We start from the raw sequence: 24261 nt of genomic DNA, 5'->3' as shown, positions 1-24261 counted from the left end.
TCCAAATAAATCACAAATACTGCTCCCCCACTGTCCAACATCTAACTTATCTAATCATAAAAAGCAATCAAATTTGTCTGACATGACCTATCCTTCATAAAGCCATGCTGATTGCTGCTCATAATGCCATTCACTAAGACAAAAACATGAAAATTGTTTATTACTCACCGTAATTTCTGTTTCCTGGTCACCTGCCATGGGAGCATTAACCAAATGGGTTAATCTCCCTCCGGGTCAACAGACAGGACCTCCCTCCAAAACGTTAAAAAGGACAGCCTCTCCCCATCTCACTTGTCTTGGTTGTAAAGCTTGTCTACTTGGGTGGGAATTCCATGGTGAATGCTGCCATGGAAGGTGACCAGGAAACAGAAATTACGGTGAATAATAAACAATTTCATGTTTTCCTAGTCACCCATGCCATGCATTCACCAAATGGGAACTTCCAAAGCTGATAACAGGGATGGACTGCCACACAAGCTTGCCATGAACAAAAATAGGCTTTATTCAGCAAAATGCACAATTGACTGCAGAACTTTGCTCCCAAATCTAGGTTCTTGGGAAGCAAGAACATCCAGTCTATAATGTTTTATAAAAGTGGTGACCAACTACCATCTTGCAGATCTACAGATTACTTCTGGCGATGCTTGGGCTTCCATCGCCCAGGAACTTGCCAGCGCCCTAGTAGAGTGGGCTTTTAACCCCCGGGGACCCTTCCTGCTTGCTACATTGTAAGCTTTTGCAATGGCTGTAACAATCCATGAGCTTGATGTCTTCTTTGAAGGGGATTGACCCTTCCTGAATCCACAGGGGATCACAAACAGCCGATCCGATTTCCTTCAAGTACTTGTTCTTTACAAGTATATTTTTATTGTTCTGACTAAGTCTAGCTTTTTTGGGGATGGGCAGAATGAAGATAGTACCGCCTCCAGGTCCATGTGAAATTTTGAGAACACTTTTGGCAGAAACATTAAAGACAAGGTGGTCCTGCAACCTACTTTCAATATCATTGTAAAAGGCTCAGAAGACAACTCTGCTACTTGACAAGCTGAGGTAACTGCTAACAACAGCATAACTTTCAGAGTGAGATTCCACAATGAAATTTTGTGCAGTAGTTCAAATGGATCTTGCGTTGAAGAATGCAAAACAAATGGCAGATCCCAATGGCGGAGACACTTTCTTTATGCTTGGTCTTATCCTCATAAGTGCATTGAAAAATCTTTGTACTAACGGTTCCAGTGCCTGAGTTTTCCCAGTTAGTGCCAACACTTGTACTTTGAGAGTGTTCAGATGGGGACCTCTCAGATTACCAGAAAATTCACCAGAGTAGAGGCTGTAGTACATCTAGGATCTTGACCCACAGTCTTTTAAAACTGTACAAATGTGTCCTAGACTTTATAGCACCGAGTTGAAATATTTCTTGATTTTAATAGAAATTCGATGATTTCATCTTCTAAATCTAGACTTCTAAGCCTCTCCCTTTCAACCTCTGTGACATCAAGGACAGGCGATTTTCCTCTTGAAACTGACACATCCCCTGGTTCAACCACCCTGGAAACTTTGGAATTCTTAATGGATTCTCAAGTGTCAATCTGCGAAGCAGTGGAAACCTTCTAGGTCAACAGGGAATCACAACTATAGCTTCTGCTGCATCCGATCTCTCTTCTTCAGAGCCCTCCATATTAGAGGGATCGGAGGAAAAACATAAATCAAACCCACGGACCAGTCTTGCCTCAGGCCATCTACTGCCGCTGCTTCTCTGCATGGGTGTCTGGAAAAGAATCTTTTGCATTTTCTGGTTTTACAGATGCCATGGTGTCCAACTCGGCCTACTACAGACTGAAAAATCTCTTAGTGGAGACGCCATTCTGCTGGATCGATCGGGACTCCACTTAAGAAATCTGCCTTTACACATTTTCCATCTACCACCCTTCTCGTATTGGTATTCTGCTTGTTCCTTTGAACTTGCTGTCACAAGGATGCCGTCCACATAATGAAATACCGCAATACCCTCTTTTCTTAACTCTGCTATAAGAGACACAAGGATTTTTGTAAATACTCTCGCTGATTGGGACAGGCCAAAGGGAAGACATTTGAACTGCACATGTACCTCGCCCACTGCGAATTGTAGATACTTTGTGTTATAGGCAGATAGGTACATGAAAGTAGGCATCTTTCAAATCTATGTTTGTAAGCCAGTCTCCGACTGAGATGGCCTGCATGATCGACCCCAATGACTCCATCTTGAAACTTCTTTTCTCTAGAAATTTGTTCAATTTCCTCATGTCCAAGACTGGCCTCAATGCCCCTGAAGCTTTTTTTCACCCACTAGAAAAAGTCTGGAATAGAACCCTCTGGTTCTTTCTTCATTCGGCACTGCCTCAACTGCGCCCGAGGTGAACAGTTGATTCATATATTCTTGGATCAACTTCTGGCTTTCTTCGGAATGATGACACCAGAAAGTGATCTCCCTTTGGTACTGTTGTGAATTCCAGCCAGAACCCACTTTGGATCGTGTTGCAAACCCAGCGATCCTGTATGCTTGTGGCCCAGACTTGAGCAAAGAGATAACCTTCCTCCGACTCCCGCCTGAGCCAAGACACCTTCATTCTGGTTGTGATGTGTAGGCAAAAACACCAGACCTTCTGGTATTTCCTCATGTCCGCTGTCGTCCCGACCTCCATGAGGATTGTTTTGTATACTCTCTGCCAGGTCTGTATGGTCTTGACCTAAAAGGCTTATCTTTGTCTCTGGAAAATAAATAGAGAATCAAATCTTCTTAATTTTTCCTTTCTTGTGGAAGAAACACGCTTTTCCCTTCAGAGATGATTTTATCCAACTTTTCCCCAAAGAGCATTTCTCCCTCAAAAGGAAGTTGGCATAAAATGGCTTTTGAAGTGGCATCTGCAGCCCATGGTTTCAGCCACAAGGCCCTCCTTGCTGCCACCGATAGCCCCATGTTTCTAACCATAAGATGCACTAAATCAATAGAAGCCTCAGACATAAAGTCAGTAGCCATCTTGCAATCTGACAGCATCTCAAGCAATTTTGGCCTCTTTACATTAGACGAAATTGCTTCCTCTATGTCTGAAGCCACACCTTCAATGCTCTGAAGACTGAAGTAAGTGCTACGGCTGGCCTACATGCGGCCCTGCTGCGCCATTCGACTTCAAGTTAAATTTAATCTGCTTTTCCATTGGTTCCTTAAACGAGGAGAGTCTCACCACTGCAACATCTACTTTGGGTGTGGCATCCCAGAATTTTGCATCTTCATCCTCAAACGGATACTTCTTTAGAAATCTCCCTGCTGTCTGAGGTCTTTTTTCCATTTTCTTCCATTCTGCTGTAACCATTTCCTTAACAGACGCATGTATTGAAAAACATACTGATCTTTTCTTGACCGACTGAAAGAGTTTGTTTAGCTGAAGATAATTTAGAGGCTCCCATAGAAAAAGTCGGGGTTTGTCTCACTGCTTTAATCAATGGCTCTAGAGCTGCCAAATCAAAGTTTGATTCATCTGTATTATTTTCTCCGAGCCCAATGGAGAAAATATTTGAGCCGTTCGACAGTTCACCTTCTGAAACGTCAGACACAGAATCAGTGTGCCTTGAATGAGTCTGCCTTGGTCTCTTCCTGGCAGTTGCTACTTCTTGAAAACCTTGCACCACTGCCTGTTTTATAACATCTGCTAGGGATTCCCTTGTATTCCAGCAGTCCCCGGCTCTTCCTGACTTTGCACCACAGGCATTGCCTTTTCCGGTGTTTTATCCTTCTTTTCAGAGGCAGGAAGACTGAATAATAATCACACAGGCAAATTAATGTTATACTTTCTCTCTCTCTCTTTTTTTTTTTTTTTTTTAAAGAATATTTTCTCCCCTTTTCCCTTTGGGGTGAGGTGGCTTGCCAGTCATCCCAGCATTCATAGGAGTGCTGCATAAGCAATATTTAATTGTTAGACTTGCCCCTCTAGAAAAATATGGTAAAGAGACCACTCTGTCACATACAGATTGCTGCAAAGCTGTATATCAAACATGAAAATCAGCAAAATGGCACTGACAAGAAGTTCTACCTGAAGCGTCCTGTTCCAGCTTAATTTATAACAATTGCCACTGAGCACTCCGGGATTACGTTCCACCCGTTCCGTGCCTGCACACCACGTATTTCATGTTTTTGGCACCTACCACCACCTGTACAGTGCCCCGTGCACATTTGCCCACTTTCAAAATGGCGGATTCTGCCCTTCCGGTTATCATGCTGTATCCCACAACCGGGGAGTTTCAAAACCTTCTGCCCAGGCAACCACTCACTTCCCCTACCTTCAGGATGTCCGAGTGGTTTGCCTCCTCCTTCCAGCTCAGTCTTCTCCGCCACACTGGCTGAATACCGCTGCACGTGACATCATGCGGCGCGCATATTGTACCTGCGCTTCCCACCGCGTTGCCTACCTAACCCTTTGTGGGAGGTATGGCTGGCCTACTGGCGCCTGGCTCTCACAACACCAGTCCTCGGTCTTCCTTGACGAACCCCTTTCTCGGGGGAGCCTACAGACTTCAGCTGAAGAGGGGAAAATGAGAGAGGCGAGAGAGAAAAAAAAAAACCTTTCTGGCTGGAACTACATGGACAGCATGCTCCAAGAATTGACTCCATCCATTGACCTTCAGACAGGACAAAAAAAAAAAAAATATATAAAAAGGTGAGAAGGGGAGGGCTGTCTCTTTTAACTTTTTGGAAGGAGGTCCGGTCCATTGGGAGATTAAACCCATTTGGTGAATGCATGCCATGGGTGACTAGAAAATTTTGAATGTGATCCCTTAACAAGCCTTCAAATAATTTGCCCACCACAGATGCCAAATTTACTGGCCTATAATTGCCAGGCTGAGATCGTAATCCCTTTTTAAATATTGAAATGACGTCAGCCTTTCTCCAGTCCATAGGTACCATTCCAGATGAAAGCGAATCTGAGAAAATTAAAAAATAGGGGCTGATCTAAAACTGAAGTTCACTTAGAATCCAGGGGGTTATGCCATCTGGCCCTGGTGCCTTGTTTATATTAATTTTTATTAAAGCTTTATGAATCATATCCTGAGTCAGCTACTGACTTGATTAAACTGAGCCAACAGTTCGCCTCAACAACTTGTGCCATAAAATTGTAATGCGACAAGTTTAAAACTTGATCCCATTAAATGACCTGGCAGTACTGTTGTTCCAGTCAATATCTGGGTAACTAAAATCCACCATTATCATTACTTTCCCTAAACTAGCAGCCTTTTCTATTTGCATCAGGAGCTTAGCATCCTAACTTATATTAGGGGTCTATATCATACTCCCACAATTAAATTTGCTGGGATTTTTTACAATAGGTGAAGAGCTCCACCCATTAGACTTCAGTTCCCTCGTTTTCTAAAATCACCTTCTCCTTTATATTAGCTTTTAAATTCAAACATCTCCTCCTTTTCTATTGCCTCTGTCCCTCTGATACAAAGTATTACCGCTGATATTAACTGCCCAGTCATGCCGACTCATTCAGCCATGTCAGACTCCGTGCATTTGCAAACATACATTTAATACTGGTACCATATTGAACATATGACATGTGGTCCTCCCTTTCCTTAAAGGGATACTGTCATGGGAAAAAACATTTTTTTCAAAATGAATCAGTTAATAGTGCTACTCCAGCAGAATTCTGCACTGAAATCGATTTCTCAAAAGAGCAAACAGATTTTTTTATATTCATTTGTGAAATCTGACATGGGGCTAGACATATTGTCAATCTCCCAGCTGCCCCAAGTCATGTGACTTGTGCTCTGATAAGCTTCACTCACTCTTTACTGCTGTACTGCAAGTTGGAGTGATATCACCCCACCCCCAGTAGCCAAACAAAAGAACAATGGGAAGGTAACCAGATAACAGCTCCCTAAAGCTCCCCATAGACGCGACGATTCTTCTTGCCAAACGACCGATTTTAGGGAAGCCCGACCAATCCTTCGAAATTATCGTGCGGTTAGTGGGATTCGAACGATCATATATCTTACGATTTTTCGGCAGGAAATTGATCGGCCAGGTCAAAAAATCTTTGTCGGCCCCAGTGCAATCTATCTATGTTTGCAGGGCCAAGCAGGCAGCTCCCCTTTGTTTTCCTGGCAAATTGGTCTTTTTAGTTGATGATAAATTCGTACGATCGTTCTGAGAAGATCGTGGTCTCACGATCAGGATCTGATCTTTTAAAAATCTCAATATCTATGGCCAGCTTAACACAAGATAACAGCTGCCTCGTAGATCTAAGAACAGCACTCAATAGTAAAAACCCATGTCCCACTGAGACACATTCAGTTTCATTGAGAAGAAAAAACAGCAGCCTGCCAGAAAGCATTTCTCTCCTAAAGTGCAGGCACAAGTCACATGACATGGGGCAGCTGGGAAAATGACAAAATGTCTAGCCCCATGTCAGATTTCAAAATTGAATATAAGAAAATCTGTTTGCTCTTTTGAGAAATGGATTTAAGTGCAGAATTCTGCTGGAGCAGCGCTATTAACTGATTCATTTTGGAAAAAAAAAAAAAAAAAAAAAAGATTTTCCCCATGACAGTATCCCTTTAACAGTACCCCTACGCAAATCTCCTCCTCCATTTTCCCTTCCTTTGTCTACTACCTCACCGGTCTTCCATAGAATCTTTTACTGAACCCTCCCCCCCATGCCTAGTTTAAAATCTCCTCAAACCCTCTAGACATCTCACCAAAACAGCAGCACCATCCCTAGCAAAGAGCCTGTAGCCGATTGAGAAAACCGCAAATGACTGTATACCTATATTTTCATCAATTTAGAGAGAGACCGAGGGATTTAAATTATGAAGAATCATATTCCAGCCGTTTCATACAGGTACATACATACATTCTTACTATGACAAACGATTGTTACATTTTAATACCTCCCAACTGTCCCGTTTTGAGCATCCTGGGTTTCTATTTGATCTGCTGCACTGAACAGCCAGAAACAGAAACAGATACAAAGTTTCTAACTTAATTGTGTCTTGGCAGCCCAGAATAGATACTTGACATACTTTTGTGACAGTTTGATAAGAAGTCAGACTCACAGCTTAAATGGCAATTCACCTTCATTTGCAAAACTGTAATAACATAAAAACCACAGAAATGTGTTCAATCTTTCATAACCTGCCAAATTATGTAAAATGAACATGGTAATTAGGGGGTGTGGCCACTAAAAAAGGCGTGGTCACAACCATTTTGGAGCTACGCGCACCAAATCTTTTTGTGCCTCTTTCTGTTTCCTAAATGTTGGGAGGTATGCATTTTGTCTGCTGGTGCTTGAGCACTGCCAGTCAGTGCAATGCAGAGTGCCACATAGTGCAACGTCAGAGTCTAGATGTACTGGGTTTTGTTTTTTCATCAACATTTTCCCCATCATCAACAAACCAGCATATTACCTTTTTATACGTCTGGCCAAGAATTTAAAAAAGACAAACAAAAAACAGCTTTTTACCTAGTTAAAATCTAGATGTATATGTTCTACTGTACAATTTAAAAAATCTGCATGCAACATGCATAGATGAACTCACAGGCTCTTCTACTTCTCCTGTCGTATGTTGAGCTTCAGCTTGAAGGTCTATAGGTGGGGCATCTTCGACAATCCTCTGTACGGACATCTGTATAAACTCATCAAAGGAATCAAGCTGTTGCCGTACTAAACCTTTTTCATCAAAATAAGAGCTTAAAAAAAAAAATGTTATTTTGTTAGGAAAAACAAACAAAATATGTACTATTGAGCAACAAAATTTAAAAAAAGCTACAGATGAACAGTAGCAGGTGTTCCACTAAAACATATAGGCAAAAGATCTTAACTTAGCGATTAGTTATGGGTTGCACATTAACAGAGTACCAACACGTAAGCAGGTTTTTTCAGAGGCTTATTCACTTTCAGAGAAAATAAGTGAAAATGTATCTAAAGTGCTTTTTTTGTCCTCGCCCCATCCAGTCCAACCTTGTTATAAAACCGGTTAATCTATCAGTTTTCTGGGAGGAGTCTGTGCAGACACTTCAGTTGGGCCATCCAATCACCACCAAGACAATATTTAATTCAACAGAACTTTTTCAGAGACAACTAGGGGGACCACCCTGAAGCGATCTTCAGGATGCAATGCCCGACAATGCTTAGGTTTTCTGTACTCTGACAGCAATAAGAAGGGGTTGCAATAACAAGAGCATAGTTGCACTACAAAACACATTTCCAGTTTAAATGCTGGAATTAAAGGGATTGTCACAGGAAAACGAGTTTTTTTTTCCAAAACACAACAGTGCTGCTTCAGCAGAATACCGCACTGAAATCGGTCTTTCAAACTGAATAGTATATTTTAATTTTGAAATCTGGCATACGGTTAGACATTGTCGTTTTTGCAGGTGCCCAGTCATGCGACTTGTGTTCCGATACACTTCAGCCACTCTTTACTGCGGCACTGCAAGTTGGAGTGATATCACATCCCCTCTGCCTTTCTCTCCCAGCAAAAGAAAAATGGGAAGGTTAGAAGTTAGCAGCTCCCTGACACAAGGTAACAGCTCCTTGGTACATATGAGAATAGTACTCAATAGTAAAAATCCAAGTCCCACAGCATTTTTTTAAGTTATATTGATTTGGAGAAATAGCCTGCCTGAAAGCAGTTTCATCTTGAAGTGCTGGCTCTGGATCAGGCAAAATGACTTGAGATGGCTGCCTACGCACATATATTACAACTAAAAAAATATATATATATATACTTGTTGGTTCAAGAATAAATGTTTATAATGTAGACTGGATTATTTGTAGTGTAAACAATATAATTTAGAAATAAAAACTACATAATAAAAATCATGACAGTGCCCCTTTAAGGAAAAAAGTTACCAGGGGTTGATGTATGCCACCCCTGCACATTGCAGACACATTGCGGTCTGAAGTTTTCATCTTGGCTTGTGGCAAGAAATATCCTCATGGCTCCTCATGATTTAGATCCTTATGTAAGAGGGGACCATAACGTATGGACCAATGTTATTTTGTTACTCACTATTCAGCTCAGAAAAGGTATATAATTTTTAAAAAGTGACAATATTTTTACATTTAGACCTATGACAAACATGGCAGTTTTGCCACAATCTAGAAACCATTGTATTTTAGAGCTTATCAGTTATCATCTGACAAGTTTATTTTTGCCCTATTGCTGCCCATTTGGCTATGCAGAAGCTTATTTATCCATACTGTAGTTTTATCTTTGCAAACAATTTAACATATATAAAGTCCCATGTCCTGCCAAGAGATTTCACAATATAAAGCAACAATGTCAGACAGGTACATATTTAAACTTTGTTACCAAAAGGAGAATGCTTCATGCATCAGATTGTAAAAACGGAGCACAAACTACAAACAAAATAGTCTTACCTAATAACAATCCAACATGCCTCCTGCCACAGATCTGGAGTGATTTCATCATCATCTTCATCATATTGCATATCTAGCAAAGACAATATATATTTATATAGGAATAGAACAACCTATACACCATGCCTTTTAAAAATACTCAACAGAATAGGTCCTATTCACAAAACACTTTCAAACCATACTTTTCTAGGATTTAAGTTTTAAAATTAATTACTTTCAATTTCCCAACTGTTTCAAAGGGTCATAAACCAGTCTAAACTTTAAAACAGTTTGAATGCCTTGAACTGCCAGACCTTTTCATGTATTATTTAGCAGAACAGCTAGAGTGTCAGGTGTTGGTTTGATCTGGACCTTAACAATCCCAATACTACTGTACAGGCCCTACGAGTTGGCTCACAGCAAGCATTTAGACATCCCCCATTCAGTCCTTCCTAGAATCCCACCTGTGATGTTAACTCCTCTGCGAGCCTGGATAAGTGAAGCACCCCATCCTTATCCCAAACTTGCCTTTATGGGCAAACTAACTACTTGCACAATTTTATCATTAAAAGGACCCAAATCTATCCTAATTTAGATCCTTCCAACTGAAACAAATATTCTTGGCACAGTTAGAGATTATGTGGACTAAATTTGAGAAAGCATTATGGTTGGTTCAGTTTCCCAAAACCAACCTCCACATTATACAGATTGCTTCTGGAATTGGAAACTACTCCCTTTCCATTCCAGTCAGGCTATATTAAATGGAGGCAGACTCTCCAAGAATTAAGTGAGGACTGGGAAGAGGCCACTGATAGAGCATATTACCGTATTTACATTAAAGATAAACAGATTCCATTTAAAAGACGAGTAACACCAACAAAATGAATGTTTCAAATTAATGAACATACCATGCCCTATACTGGTAAAACTGATCTGTTTGCTTTATAAATAAGCTGCTGTTTAGCAAATGGCGGAAAATGAAAAAAGGCTATATGGCACAGGTTATATAATAGATAACACCATTAAGTTCTACATAGCTTATCTGCTATAGCTGTGTAACCTGAGCATTTTCTCCTCTGAATTACTGCCCCTTATATAGCATCTTATTTATATAAACAATAGTAGTGTTTCTGAAGCAAACCTCAGTTTTACCAGTGCAGGGCAACACTGCATTATATTTTTATTACTTTAAAACACTTTCACTCCTTTAAGTGGCTTCACCGGTTCTATATTACACCTATTACGCAAAAAGCTATGGGGTTGGTGCTTCCCAAACTGTTATACTTACTTCACAACTCCCCAAACACCATTCCCAAATAATCTATTAATCAGGCTTGACTCCATGATACTCTCTTTTGTGTAGAATAATAAACAACCGTGTATAAGCCTCCAAACCCTAACAGCTCCCAAAAAGAATGGTGACTTAAGGGGAACTACTCAAAGGAGATGCCCCCCTACTACACTGGAAAGGTTGGTCCAGATATGGGAAAAGATATTAAGTATGATAAAACCCTACAAAACATGATTTCCCCCATACACCTTTGTGGTGCAATCTCAAAATACAAAACTTTCTTACGGTACCTGACCCGTCACTCTGGGCTAAGTTCACAATTAAATATGTTGGTCAGCTATATGATACTCAAGGGTTTAAATCCTTTGCTGCATTAACTTTGTAGGTTAAGCTTCCCATAACCACGTGGTTCCGATATTTACAGCTTAGACATGCAGATAATTGCCAATTCCCTGACCCCCCCCCCCCAGGTAACCAAGGTAAACATAAAAAAAGCTATTGGGAGCAATCCAGAAACTAAATGTCACAGATGTAAGGCTGAAGGGGCAGACTTTTTGCATATGCCTGGCAATGTCCAACAGTAGCCCACTTTTGGAAAGAAGTGAGTACATTGATGACTGAAAAGCTACAATGCCCAAACATACGGACCCCTCAAGTGTGCATTTTCAGGATAATAGTCAAATTAGTCAAACCATACCACGAAACAGGAAGCTTATTTCCAAATTAAGGATGGGACGTTACCATCCCAACAATGCAACAATAAATATCCCTATTTAACCAAACCTTACCACTTACCAAAAAAAACTCAGATAGCTAGAGGGACTCCCCAGCGTTTTGATAAGCTATGGGGTGCCTGGTGGGAGGCAGGTCTGGGAGTAATGAAACACATTATCTGTATGTAATTGAGGGACAACATATAGAATAAGGACACCACTTTTATTGTGAATAACCTGCAACATTGTATAAATGTATGTAACTCGCTCCACTTTTGACACACATCATTGCACTTGAAAATGCAAACAGTATATAAAGTAAAGGTCTTCGATGTTCCAATTTTTTTTTTTTATTTGTTGTATGTTTAAAAAAGCAAAAAAAAAAAAAATATATAAATTTACTAGCGTGGAGCAGTGCCCTGATTTATGCCCTTTGCTTTATAACCAGTTTATAACAGACTCAGAAAATAGTGTTACAGCTGCTTAGTATTTTTTGCAGATCCACCGCAACCATGCATCAATAATTGGCTCCGCTTCATGAGCTTCTATGACAGATAAACCAACTAATGATTTGTGGCAGGGCTGTACAACTGGCGGCCAGTGACCCCCCCTTGTGTGCCCCCTCCACATGAAAATCTACCTGCTGTGTCTGCTTACCATGTGTAAGATTTAAATTGTATCACTAAAGAGATTAATTGGCCCCTGCATTGTTTAAACCTCAAATTAAGACTTTTATCCCCTGTATTGTTCACACATGTAATCCCCCCCTGCATTGTTCACACTTGTAACACCTCTATCCCCTGTATTGTTCACACCTGATACCCAGACTGAAACTGCCCACATTGTTCACACTACAAACTGCTGGAGGGGCACCAGCACTGTGTCACTGTAAATAGTACATCTTAGAGTGGTCCTGATAGGTTTCCCTGTCTCCTGCTCTGTTCTGCCTGCCCTATGCTACCTGTGTACATGGTTTTGTGGTAACATGGATGTATTTAAATTGTGCGTGGTTTAAAAACAGGGAGTGGTTAACACAGACTTCCATTATCAGCCCTCCACCATGTAGGCCAGAAAAATTGCGGCTCTGGGTAGCACAGAAATTGGACAGCACAGATTTACAGCACTCCCCTAAGCTTTGCTTTTCAACAGTGGCCCAGAGTGCAATAAGCAGCAACACTAAAAAGATGGCCTAACAATATTTAAGATGATTAACTGATGTGGACAAATATGGCATGGATCTCATTACGAATGCCTGGCAAATGCATTTTTCCAGAACTTGGACCACAATGCCTAAACTTCACTAAAATACTTTTTTTGAACCTGAAAGAAAATTGAATCCAAGATGTATTAATATTTTATGGATATTTTCTATTTAGAATTAAAATATACCCCCTTTTTTACATAGCTCATTCTGGGTTCATGTAAAAACAGTGCATAGAAACAATATGAAATTGAGATCTGTCTGTGCTGCAGAGACCAGTTCCCCACCCCCCTTAAGTAATACACCCTCTACCTTGTTTACTTGTGAAGTTATGTAGTCTAGGTCTTGAAGTCTACTTTCCAGAGTCTGTGCACTGCCTACTATGGAAACCAGTGGGACTTAGGTCAAATAATTCATTCTTCACAATGAAAAAAGTCAGGGTGCGGGTTTCATAACAATGTGAGCTTAAGTAGGTTAGGTATATTTATTTGTAACATATCTTCTTTTCAATCTGTGGAATTGGTGGTATTTTCTGTAAAAAATTATTTATTTCTGGTACAGCTAATCCACCTTTTCTACACAAGCCAACCAATGAACTTACGTCAAAAAATTTTCAGTAAATGTCTGCACTGTCCGAAGTAAAGTGATGTCACTGGGGCTTTTACATTCAAAAGCAGTCTTACACTTCCAAATGTGTCTTACATCTTGAAAGCTGAGATTAACCTTGAAAATTTGTCCAAACAGGATGGGCCAGTAGAGGGTAATTACTATGAGGTAAAATGTCAGATGCATCATAGGTGCAAACCAGAAAATAGTGGAGCAGGCACTCAAGTAAAGTAAATCTTCCACAGGCAGTAGATAAAGGTAAAATCGTTTATGATGTCACATATACACAGCCTTACGCGTTTCGTATTTCCAGCACTTAAGTCATAGGCCAACTGTACACAATTTCAAACAAGATATTTTAGCATCAGTACACCAATCACATAACACTTCCAATTTCCCAATTAACAAATCACCATCCACCAGACAATTAAGATCAATTGTGTTGAAGCTAGAAACACACCCATTATGAGGTCATGGGTGCCATATTGGTACACCTCAAAATTCAATCATATCAAAAACAACCTAACTTTATTAATAACGGGTTGTTTTTTTTTTTAAACTGAAATGTTTTGATTTTCCAATGAAAAAAAATCAACATGTTATTGCATAAGTGCAGTCACAGAAAATCTTAAGATATCATATGTAGGTTCAATCATGCATAAAAGAGCAATAGGATAACATGGAGTAAGATGGGGAGTAAATGAAACAATAGAGAAAAGGGGAAAAAGAGAAGAAAAAAAGGGGGGGTTTAGCAAATAAATACATAAATAAACAGATAAATAAGGTAATAATGATGGCGGCTGGGCTAGGTATCAGAGCAAATAAAAACAGTGAGCATTTTGAAGATTGTAGGTAGTTTGGTGACCCAGAAAGTCAACAGATTATACATGCAAAGCAGAGAAAAGCAAGGGATCATTTTCATATGCCAACCAGGGTAACCAAATCTTGTCGTAAGCCTCCAAATCATTCTGCAACATATAAGACATTCTTTCGTTAGCTGCTATATCAATTATCTTAGTTTTAAGCATGAATATAGGGATGGTAGGTTTTTTCCAGTTGCGAGCAATAATCAACCTGGTGGCAGTGAGGATATGTTGTGACAGTCTATGAGCCGAGTTGGGTAATCAAGCTGGTTTTTTCCCCAGGAGCATGGTGGTTGGCATGGTCAGTGTGTATGATTTTGGACAATAGTTGTGTGATACGATCCCAGAATATTGAGACAGTTTTGCAAGTCCACCATATGTAAAGCATTGAGCCTGTTTGTTGGCAACCCCTGAAGCAGAGTGGATCGCAAGACGGGTAGATCCTGTGTAGTCGTGATGGCACAAGGTAAGTTCTATGCAGAAGCTTGATTGAGGTCTCTCTATTGGAAACACAGGTACTTCCGAAATTAGCTGTGAGGCTGCATTGAGACCATTGTCGAGTTGAGATTGTAGTTTGGAGGTATTTTTCCCATTGCAGCATATATTTATGTTTGAAATTTTCAGTAGGTAGTTTGTTGAATAGTTTATACATTAGACTGAGGATGCCTGGTGCCAGTGGTGCTTGTCTGCAGATTGATTCAAAGCATGATTTCGTGAAGCAGTTGTCATTGCATTTTTTGGCTTGTTGATGGGCGTAGTGGATGAGTTGCGAAGCTCTAAATAACTGTTGTTGGGGTGGATCGAATTTTTGAATTAGTTGTTGCATAGTGAGTGGTTTGCCTCGTTGAACCTAGGTCTCCAGCGTGGTCACACCTTTCCCTAGCCACCATGCATATGCCTTTTTAGACTGTCCTGGTGCGAAGTCCGGGTTGTTAATTATTGGGCTGAGGAGGGAGGGAGGGGGAGCGAAGTCAGTTGGGAACTCTTGAGATGTTTTATCCACAAGTGTAGCATGTTTAATGTGATGGGGGGGGACGCTTCCGTGAAGCTTTGTAGGGGAATTTTGCTGAGCCACAGGACATGGTTGGTGAGGGGTGGGTAGAGCAAGTCATTTTCAATCTGGACCCATAAAGGGGCAGCTTCTCCTGCATGTGAAGGAGCCCATTGGGCAAGTCTTGAAGCTCTATAGTATTTAGTCAAGTTTGGCACTGAAAGTCCTCCATTCAATTTGTGTAAGTACATAACTTGTCGCAGTAAACGTGTTTTTTTATTTTGCCAGATAAAGTTGTTAATAGCTGTCTGTAACTTATGGATATCAGCCAATTGAACAGGGATGGGTAGAGTCATGAATAGGTAAAGGATCTTTGGTAATAATACAATTTTTACACAGTGGATTCTGCCGATCCAAGAGATTCTGTGTTTATCCCAGGAGGGAAGTTTCTGCATCAAAAGGTGTATTAACGAGGGGTAGTTAGTCTTGTATAAAGTAGAAAGAGAGGTAGTTTGTTTTACTCAAAGTATTGTAGGTATTCATTCCTAGTAGAGAAACCAAAATTCAGCTCAATCAGTTTAATCATTGGTTTCGGAAGGTTACAGGGGAGCATTTCCTTTTTCTCTGGGTTGATCTTCAGGCCTGATCATTTTGCAAAATGTGAGAAAAAACATTTAGTAGATTGAGTAGAGATGTAAGGGGGTTAGTCACATGCATGTGTAAATGATCAGCAAAAAGTGAAAGCTTGTATTCTTTACCATTTACAGTAAGGCCCCTGATATCGATGTTGTCCCTGAGTGCTCTTGCTAGAGGTTCCATCGCTAATGCAAAAAGGGCAGGGGAAAGAGGGCATCCCTGTCTCGTACCTCTCTGGATCCTGATATTGTCTACCTTCCTAGTAGAGGGGAGGTTGAGGTAAGCTTGTGGGTCCTGGTAATATGCCTTCAGCGTATTGACTAGAGTAGATCCTAGACCAACTCTTTCTATAAGGGAGAATAGATAGGGCCAGCTAAGCGTATCAAAGGCTTTTTCAATATCCAACACCAGGAAGCAGGTTGGGGTTTTATTTTTGTTGGCATATGCTACGAGGTTCAGTGATTTCCTAATGTTATCTGGAGCTTGACGGGTAGGAATGAAACCAATTTAGTCTTTATGGATGGTGGATGGTAGGACCCTATTTAGTCTGTTCGCTAAGATGGTGGCTAGTAACTTAATGTCCAAATTGAGTAATGATATTGGCCTATAGTTTTTGGGGTTTAAGGTATCTTTATTAGGTTTCGGGATAATTGAAATGCTAGCTTCGTTCATTTCGGGAGGTAGGGGTATGCCGCTGGTAATGTGCTGAAATAATTTCTGGAGTTGCGGGATAAGTTGGTTCACTAGTTTCTTGTAGTACAATGAGGAGAACCCATTGGGGTCTGGGGCTTTACCCGTCTTTAAATGTTTAATCGTGTATTCTATATCCTCATAAGTAATATCTTGGGTCATGATCTGTTGCAGGTCTTCTGAGAGATGCTCAGGGGCATTCTGATTCAGAAAGTCCTCCATCTCACCTGGTTTTCCAGGGGAGTTGGAGGTGTATAGTTTTTGAAAGAAGGAAATAAACGTGTTTGTTATTTTATCAGGGTTCGAAGAGATTGTACCATTAGCTAGTCTGATTTTTTGGACTTGTTCCTGACGTAGTTCTGACTTAAGTAAATTAGCTAGCATTTTGTCAGCTTTATTTGCGTACTTGTACAATTTGTGTCTAGTCTTACGGATAGCCTTCTCGGCTTGTTCTATTTGGCATGCGTGGAGTTTTTGCCTGGTCTCATCTATCAGCTTCCTATTACGTTTCGAGGGGTGAAGTCTGTTAGTTTGCTCTAGTGATGCTAATTCGGTTTCTAGACATTTTTGAACCTGCATCCATACTTTTTTTGAGAAGCATATTTTATTAAACAACCCCTTATGTAGGCTTTATGTGCTACCCAGACCCAATCTATCGATGTATCAGGCTTTAAATTATCTTGAAAGAAAAGTTTTATCTCCTGCAAGATAAAGTTTATGCATTCAGGGTCTGCCAATAAGCTTTCATTTAATCTCCAGGTGGGACGCCTAAACAAGGGCACCTGTAAGTCAAGTGTGGTCTGTACTAAGTCATGATCAGACCATGCACATTGTATGTGCTTAGAGTCAAGAAGTTGTTGTGGGTGTCTGAAGCGTTAACCAGGATATAATCAATTCTGGAGTAGGAGTTGTGTGTGTGGGAGTAGAAGGAATAATGCCGAGTAGAACCATTAACCTCTCTCTCCAGGAATCAATAAGCTTGTGTGTATGGAGTAGTTGGTCTACCCGCTTAATGATTGTCTTAGATCGCACAGGGTTAGGCAGAGATCGTTCTAGTATATGGTTGAAGGATAAATTAAAGTCTCCAGCCCAAATGAGCCTGGTCTTTTTCAAGTCCGGCAAAAGGTTACAGAGTGAGTCAAAGAATTGGAGCGGATCAGCATTTGGGGCATAACTTGAGATGATTGTATTGTGCTGGTCATATAGCGTACCTTGAAGTATGATATATTGACCATTAGCATCAAGATTTGCATTAAGAGTGATAAAAAGGACATTTTTGTGGATAAATATAGCAACGCCTCTATGCTTGCTAGTGGTGGAAGCCAGATAGTGGGTGTGGTATTGCTTGTGAAAGAATTTTGGGTATGACTTAAGTGAAGTGCGTTTCCTGGAGGCAAAGGATATCTGGAGAGAGGTTTTTGTACATATTGAAAGCTAATCTCTTATTTGGAGAATTGAGGCCCTGCACATTATGAGCGATTATTTTAATCCCCATAATCTAGTGTGATGATGGTCCGTTTACTGTCAGCTAAGGAAAGCATGAGCTCAATTCTCCAGCAAGAGTATACATCAGTAACAATTGAAAACAACATTAAATGCACTTTATAGCCCAGCCACCAAAAAAAAACAAAACAACAAAAACAACACTCAGGGGGGCAGCAACATCCCGGGCCCGCTGAGAAACATCAGAGGAAAAAGGTGAGAGAAAACATCCAGCTAACTTGGCTGGGGAGAAAGGAGAACAACTGTAGTGAAGGAGAAAAAAAAACTGTATACCCTGTGCAGGGAGAGAGAACATCAGGGAATGTGGAAATTACCCACGGCGTGGGTTGTTGTGGAATAAGTTCCAAGAGAAGTGTCAAGTCGCGGCCAGTTATGGTCTTTGGCGAATAGGTCGTTTATCTTTAGGTGGAGACGGTGGTGAATGATGCTTTTGTTGTTTGGCTGGAGGAGTGGTGGCCCATTCAGGGTCAGTTCGCGGGGAGATGAGGAACGGCTGTCCCTCGTGGAGGGTGAAGCAGAGGATTCCAAAAGAGACAGGCCTGCTTCCAATGTAGTGACTGACTGCAGCTTCCCGTTCCATTGGAATTGCAGCAAGAAAGGGAATCCCCACCTGTACTTTACTTTGTGTTTTATCAATAGAGCAGTTAGCGGTTTCAGCATTCTCCTCTTTTGGAGAGTAACTGGAGCTAAGTCCACATATAGTTGCATTTGATGCGGTAGTGAATCCTTGCCCGCGGTGCGCGCTGCTTGAAGAGCAAAATCTCTTACCTCTACATGATGCATCTTGAGTACAATGTCTCTGGGGAGGTTGGGGTCGCGAGGACAGCCCAACGCTCTGTGGATTCTTTCAATATGGAGGCGCCCTTCGGGTAGATCCGGTAGCAGTTGCAATAGTGTAGCATCCATTAGGCTCGTTAGGTCGGTAACAGTCTCAGGGACTCCCTTAACCCGTAAGTTTCCTCTCTGTGACCGGTTCTCCAGATCCTCCAGCTTGTTCTCCAGTTGCGCCATTTGGGACTGGTGCGCAGCTATCAATTTCTGGTCTTCCTGGAGGGCTGCCGCATGGCCGTCTGCGGTGTATTCCAGCCTGTCAACCCTGTCTCCCAGTTCACGTATTTGCTGAGAGAATTCGGCAACCGCTGCCTTGAGTTCGGTTTTAAACAGTTGCTGTACAGCTTGTAGTGCTGCCTGCGTGTCAGTACCTGTTGTCTGCTGTTCAGAGTCCGACTTCTGTTCTGCACATGGAGACAAAGATGGCCGCTGCGAATGTTCTGTTGCGTGCCGGTTAAACATTGGCGGAGTTTGAAGCTGTTGCTTTTTTTCCGCAGACGGCGGGGCCATGTTGCTGGTCAGGACAGGTTCGCAGAGTCGTAGAGGTTGTGTCTCAAGCGGTACAGCAGCGTTTCTCGGCTAAATATTGCTAGGTTCAGCGGGTCGGGCACGGATCTCTAACAGGCACATCCTTCCTGTTAAGCTGCGCACTTGCGCCCCCCCCTTTATTGGTAAAGGTTTAAAGTAGGAAACAAAGTACAAGGATTTTCTGGTTTGAACCGCTCCCCTCGCTGAAGGCTCAGGGCGACGCAACTGGGCCTCTTCCTTCATTCGGTGAGTTACCTAGACATACAGGACTACTTCTTTTTGCATCATAGGTGCAGTAAGAATCCTGCAGCAGCAATAAACCCATTGGGAAATTGATGGGTCCCAGTACATTGCGCCAAAGACCTGTTCCCCATAACAAATTATATGTTTAATGTATGCTGTAGCTCTGCATACACTGAATGCATATTTAAAGTGCAAAACACTCATGGACATAAGAAACCTTTGCATGGCCACGGTGCAAAAGATAGAAAAAATGGATACTCTTATTTCCTGTCCTCACTCAAGAGGATTATATTTTAAGGTTTTTTAAAGTTTATATTACAATAAAGATAGAAATATGACAAAGGCAGAAAGGTGGGGTAAAATCAATGTGATTTGCGCTAAACCTAAAAATTAATATGGCTACAGAAACTATATTTTATATACTGAACCAGTCTAAGGGTTAGTACATGTGAGAATTTCTTAAAGGAACAGTAACACCACAGGTACAGGCACAACTGGTGTGTTTGCTTCAGAAAGACTACTTTAGTTTATCTAAACAAGGCTGTGCAGCCATTCAACCACAGGATTCACAGTAGAGAACAGATGCACTTTGTACAATAGCGCGGTGTTATTAGTGGTGCTTGCGAAGCAAAGCATCACTACTGTTATCTTGTTAGTGGTGCTTGCGAAGCAAAGCATCACTACTGTTATCTTGCAAACTTATTAGTGGTGCTTGCGAAGCAAAGCATCACTACTGTTATCTTGCAAACTTATTTTTATTCTTCTTCCGTATGAAAGTTTGGCGCGTAACTAGTCCCGCACCGTTTGTCCTAGACCCATGAATGAGGTGTCAAATCGTGCGGCTTAATCGGGAATGGGGTGGTATGACTTTTCTAAGGGGTGGGTGGTTAATTGCCCCTTGCGGGGGCAATTAACCACCCCGAAAAGTCCCATAGATTAACATTGAGGCCAACTTTTGACGGATTCTAGCGCAGAGAGGGAATCTTGTAGAAACGTTAAATTTACCACATTTGAAGAGGTTTGCGACCTGTGTCAGATGATACCCCACACGAGGGTATAAGTTTTACCCCCGGGGCAGGAGAGGTCCCCAAATTTGCCCCATTGACTTATAATGGGGAATTTATCGAATAATTAGTTTGTCGCAGACCCATGAATGAGGTGTCAAACCGTTCAGCTTATTCGGGAATGGGGTGTTGTGACTTTTCTGTCCTATTTTGGGGACCCAAAAAAGTGAGCGGAGCCGCAAACAACCAATCAGATTTTCCCTATTGACTTCAATGAGAAAATGTAAACAGCTGTAATTCTCACAGTAATAAAGCCAGAGCCATTGGCACCGTGGGTCACTGGGTGACTGCAGCCAAAATTTACAAAAAGTGGGCGGAGTCTACAACAGCCAATCAAATTTCAGCCATTCAATTAAATAGGAAAATTTTAAACTGCTGCCGCTCTTAGACGGTTAATGGCAGCCTCCTCAAAGTTGGCACAGTTGGTCACTGGGGGACTGGGATTAAAATTAAGAAAAGTGGGTGGAGCCAAAACCAATCAGATTTCTTTGATTGGTTTTAATGGGAAAAATTAAGAAGGCTGCCATTCTCTCAGTATTGATGTCAGGGACCTTGAATATCACAAATGTGGTCGCTGGGGGTTTCCACTTCAAGTTTAGAAAAAGTGGGCGGAGCCAACAACCAATCAAATTTCATTCATTGATTTTCAATAGAAAAAAATAGAAATGCTGCCATTTTTACACATTAAATGACAGTGACTAACATACCAAAGTTTGGGAATGCTGAGTGACTGTGGTTCACAATTAGGAAAAAAAGGGGCGGGGCAACAACAGCCAATCAGATTTGGGCCTGAGTTTTGCCACGGCAAGCACCACTCACATTTTCTTCAGGAAATGTACCTCTCTAGTATTATAGAACTTATCCGTTATCTGCTTAGCAACCTAAATGGCTGCCCCATGGCTACATAGTCTAATCATATAAACCAAGTAATCTTTTTGAAGCAAACACAACCTTTACCAGTACAGGGCTAGAGTATATTTTATTCTAATTAGTTTAAAACACGTTTTTGGTGTTAGTGTTCCTTTAACGCTCCCCATTCAGTTTTAAAGACATGCAGTAGAGAAACACAGCCTAATGATTTAAATGGCTCCGTGCCAACACATGCACATATAAACACCAAACACAGGAACACAACAACAACATGTTGCTAGCCCCTTTAGAAGAATTGATTGCATTTGTTTTCTACGCACACCTACGGCTGAACGCTTTAAATCGGACCACAGGAAAGCACATTAACACTTGTAAGTACGAGAATGTTCAACATATCTCTATAGTAGTAATGATTTCCATAGGCACTGACAGATGTAAATTTATAACTTTCTAACTAAGCTTGTGCATAAATTTCATACTTATTCTGACCAGAGCTCTAAAGAAGCTTTTACACATACAACAAACAAAATAACATTAAAATAACAATAACATCAAAAAGTTAAAAAGTGTTTAAAATACAAATATAAATCAGTGTTGGACTGTCCTGGTAAAACTGGTGTGTTTGCTTAATGAAATATCAAACGCTTGACCTGTAAGTTAACAACTAAGATACATTTACTTCAAAAGGAGGGGAGCACTAGTAAGTGAGAAAAGAAAAACATTTGTCACGGTTGTCGGACATTGTCTCTTACCTTCATCTGCATCGTACATATTGAAAACTACAAGCGTACGAAAAACGCCTCACTAAAGAATGGAAATGAAGCAAATCTGCGAAATCGTCAACGCACTACAAACAAACCAAAAGCCCACGACGTGAATTACTGAAAACCGCTTAAATTTTAGAACAAGAAGTGACGAAAGAAGGTAAGCATGAACACAGCTTCCGTATTCAGAACAGGAAGTAAGGAGAAAAGATGGCGCGCTATTTTTTTCACGGATCTCACAATCCATTATTTATTTATGTTCGTGGGCGTGGCTAGTTTATTTTCCTTATAAGGACCTCGCAGACATCACAGACACGTGACCTTACCATGCGATTGCACTTTGCTGGCTTAGTTAATGTTGTGTAGCAGAAGTAAATGCAGTAAAGAAGAGATTAACTTTGCCACTTGAGGAGTGGGATTTTTACTGTGGCACTCAATGCTGGGGGAGCAGTTCACTGTGCTATGTGATGGTGAAAAAAGATACACTTTTCTCTTGATTCTGTGTTGCAGGTGGACTCGCAGGGCAGCGTGATTCTGGGAGGGCTTACATTGGTGCTGGTTGGGATGCCAGTTGAGGATAGGGTTGCCACCAGTCCGGTTATGACCGGGCAGCCCGGTCTTCAGAAGGCTTATTTGGCAAACCAGGCAGGATCTCCCTTGTTTGACATGCCTATGATGTCTCTCACTGCACCTGCAACTTCACCGGCCCGCCCTGTTGTGTCACTGACCCGCCCCTGTGACATCACCATCCTGCCCAGATTGTGGGCCACAGAAAGGTGACAACCCTAGTTGAGGATACGCTGCGCCACTTGATGTAGTGGTAGACATGATAATACTAACTAAGCAGAAGAAACCCTATTATACTATTTGGGTTGTATTGAAGTACATTGAAAAGGGAAGAACCAATATCTGCCAAAGAGCAGTTGCATTGTGTAGTACTGGCTCCTTCTGAAAGCTCAGAATCAGGCACAATTCAAGGAGATGACTGCCTCCACACCAATATTACAACAATATTGAAAAAAACATTTGGGAAAAACATTGCATAGAGAATCTGTCTTCATCTTAATAGCCGCTTCGCCTCAGCAAATTGTGCCCTCTGTTTACTTACTGTTGTAGAACATTCCAGATATAGTGAGCTTTAGGGATGGGCGATTTTTTTCGCCCATAGACTTGTATGCTTCAAAAAAAAAGACGTGCGTCAAATAAATTTCACCGCGCAACCATTTTTTTGACGCCCATAGACTTTAATGGGCGTCGGCGACATTTCGCCAGCGGCCAAATTCGCCCATCCATAGCGAGATTCTGTGGTTATAATGTAATAGTTCTCCCGCTAGTCTGGCAGGGTGCAGGGCAGTGTCTCTGTCCTTATTTATATAATTTAGCAGCCTAGCAATTAGTGGCCTTGGTGGTGCACCTGGGGGACAAGGCCGACCTGGGACTCTATGGGCTCTTTCCTCAGTGAAAGCAGAGGAGAAGGTGCTTTCTCCAAATTTGGATTGGAGCCAGTTTTCCACAAATGCTTCTGTGTTATTGCCTTCTGACCATTTAGTCACCACAAGAATGCGAATGTTATTCCTGCGAAGACAGATTTTCTAAATCATCCGCTTTTGCTTCCAGCTCGGTAGTTTGCTTAGAGACAGGTCTATGTGGCCTGGCATGGGAGAGGTTAAGTCCTCCAAGTTTGCTATCCTCTTTTCTGTTTCACTGGTTCTTTCCGTCAGTTTTTGCATATCATGTTTAAGTATAGCAAAGTCTGTGCGTACTTCATCTACTTTTGTTTTTGTAACATATTTTATTGAATTTTGACAATTTTTTTATCACAAATTATAACTGTATGCATTTACAGAAACTTATATTAAAGCATCAAGTTACACAATAGTAAACAAGCTGAAGGTATATAAAGAAAACAGTAAAATCATACATCAATATAGCAGTTATATTGACCTAATTTGTTCTCATGTTACAGTCACTGTGTATTCAATACATTTGTGCACTTAGATACATGTTATACCATCTTAACTTTATTGACCTCATATCCTACACTATTTCCCACCGCTGTGAATCAAACG

General features: G+C 41.2%; 1 protein-coding gene across 2 annotated transcripts in view; it reads right to left on the bottom strand.

Moving 5' to 3' along the window:
* polr2b.S (polymerase (RNA) II (DNA directed) polypeptide B, 140kDa S homeolog) overlaps positions 1–22424 on the bottom strand; it is a 111450-nt gene extending 89026 nt beyond the window's left edge. Inside the window, exons 1-3 of one of the 2 annotated variants that reach the window (XM_018234602.2) lie at positions 22181–22424; positions 9420–9492; positions 7573–7723 (exon numbers count right to left, since the gene is read on the bottom strand). In XM_018234602.2, coding sequence (XP_018090091.1) covers positions 7573–7723; positions 9420–9492; positions 22181–22199 — 243 coding nt within the window. In that variant the 5' untranslated portion in view covers positions 22200–22424. 2 annotated transcript variants of the gene reach the window in all.
* Positions 22425–24261: the final 1837 nt, after the last annotated feature.

The sequence above is a fragment of the Xenopus laevis genome, chromosome 1S, assembly GCF_017654675.1.
Source record: "Xenopus laevis strain J_2021 chromosome 1S, Xenopus_laevis_v10.1, whole genome shotgun sequence".
NCBI classification, from domain to species: Eukaryota; Metazoa; Chordata; class Amphibia; order Anura; family Pipidae; genus Xenopus; species Xenopus laevis.
Note: the sequence above shows the minus strand (reverse complement) of the source record. Positions and strands in the feature narration are given on the sequence as shown.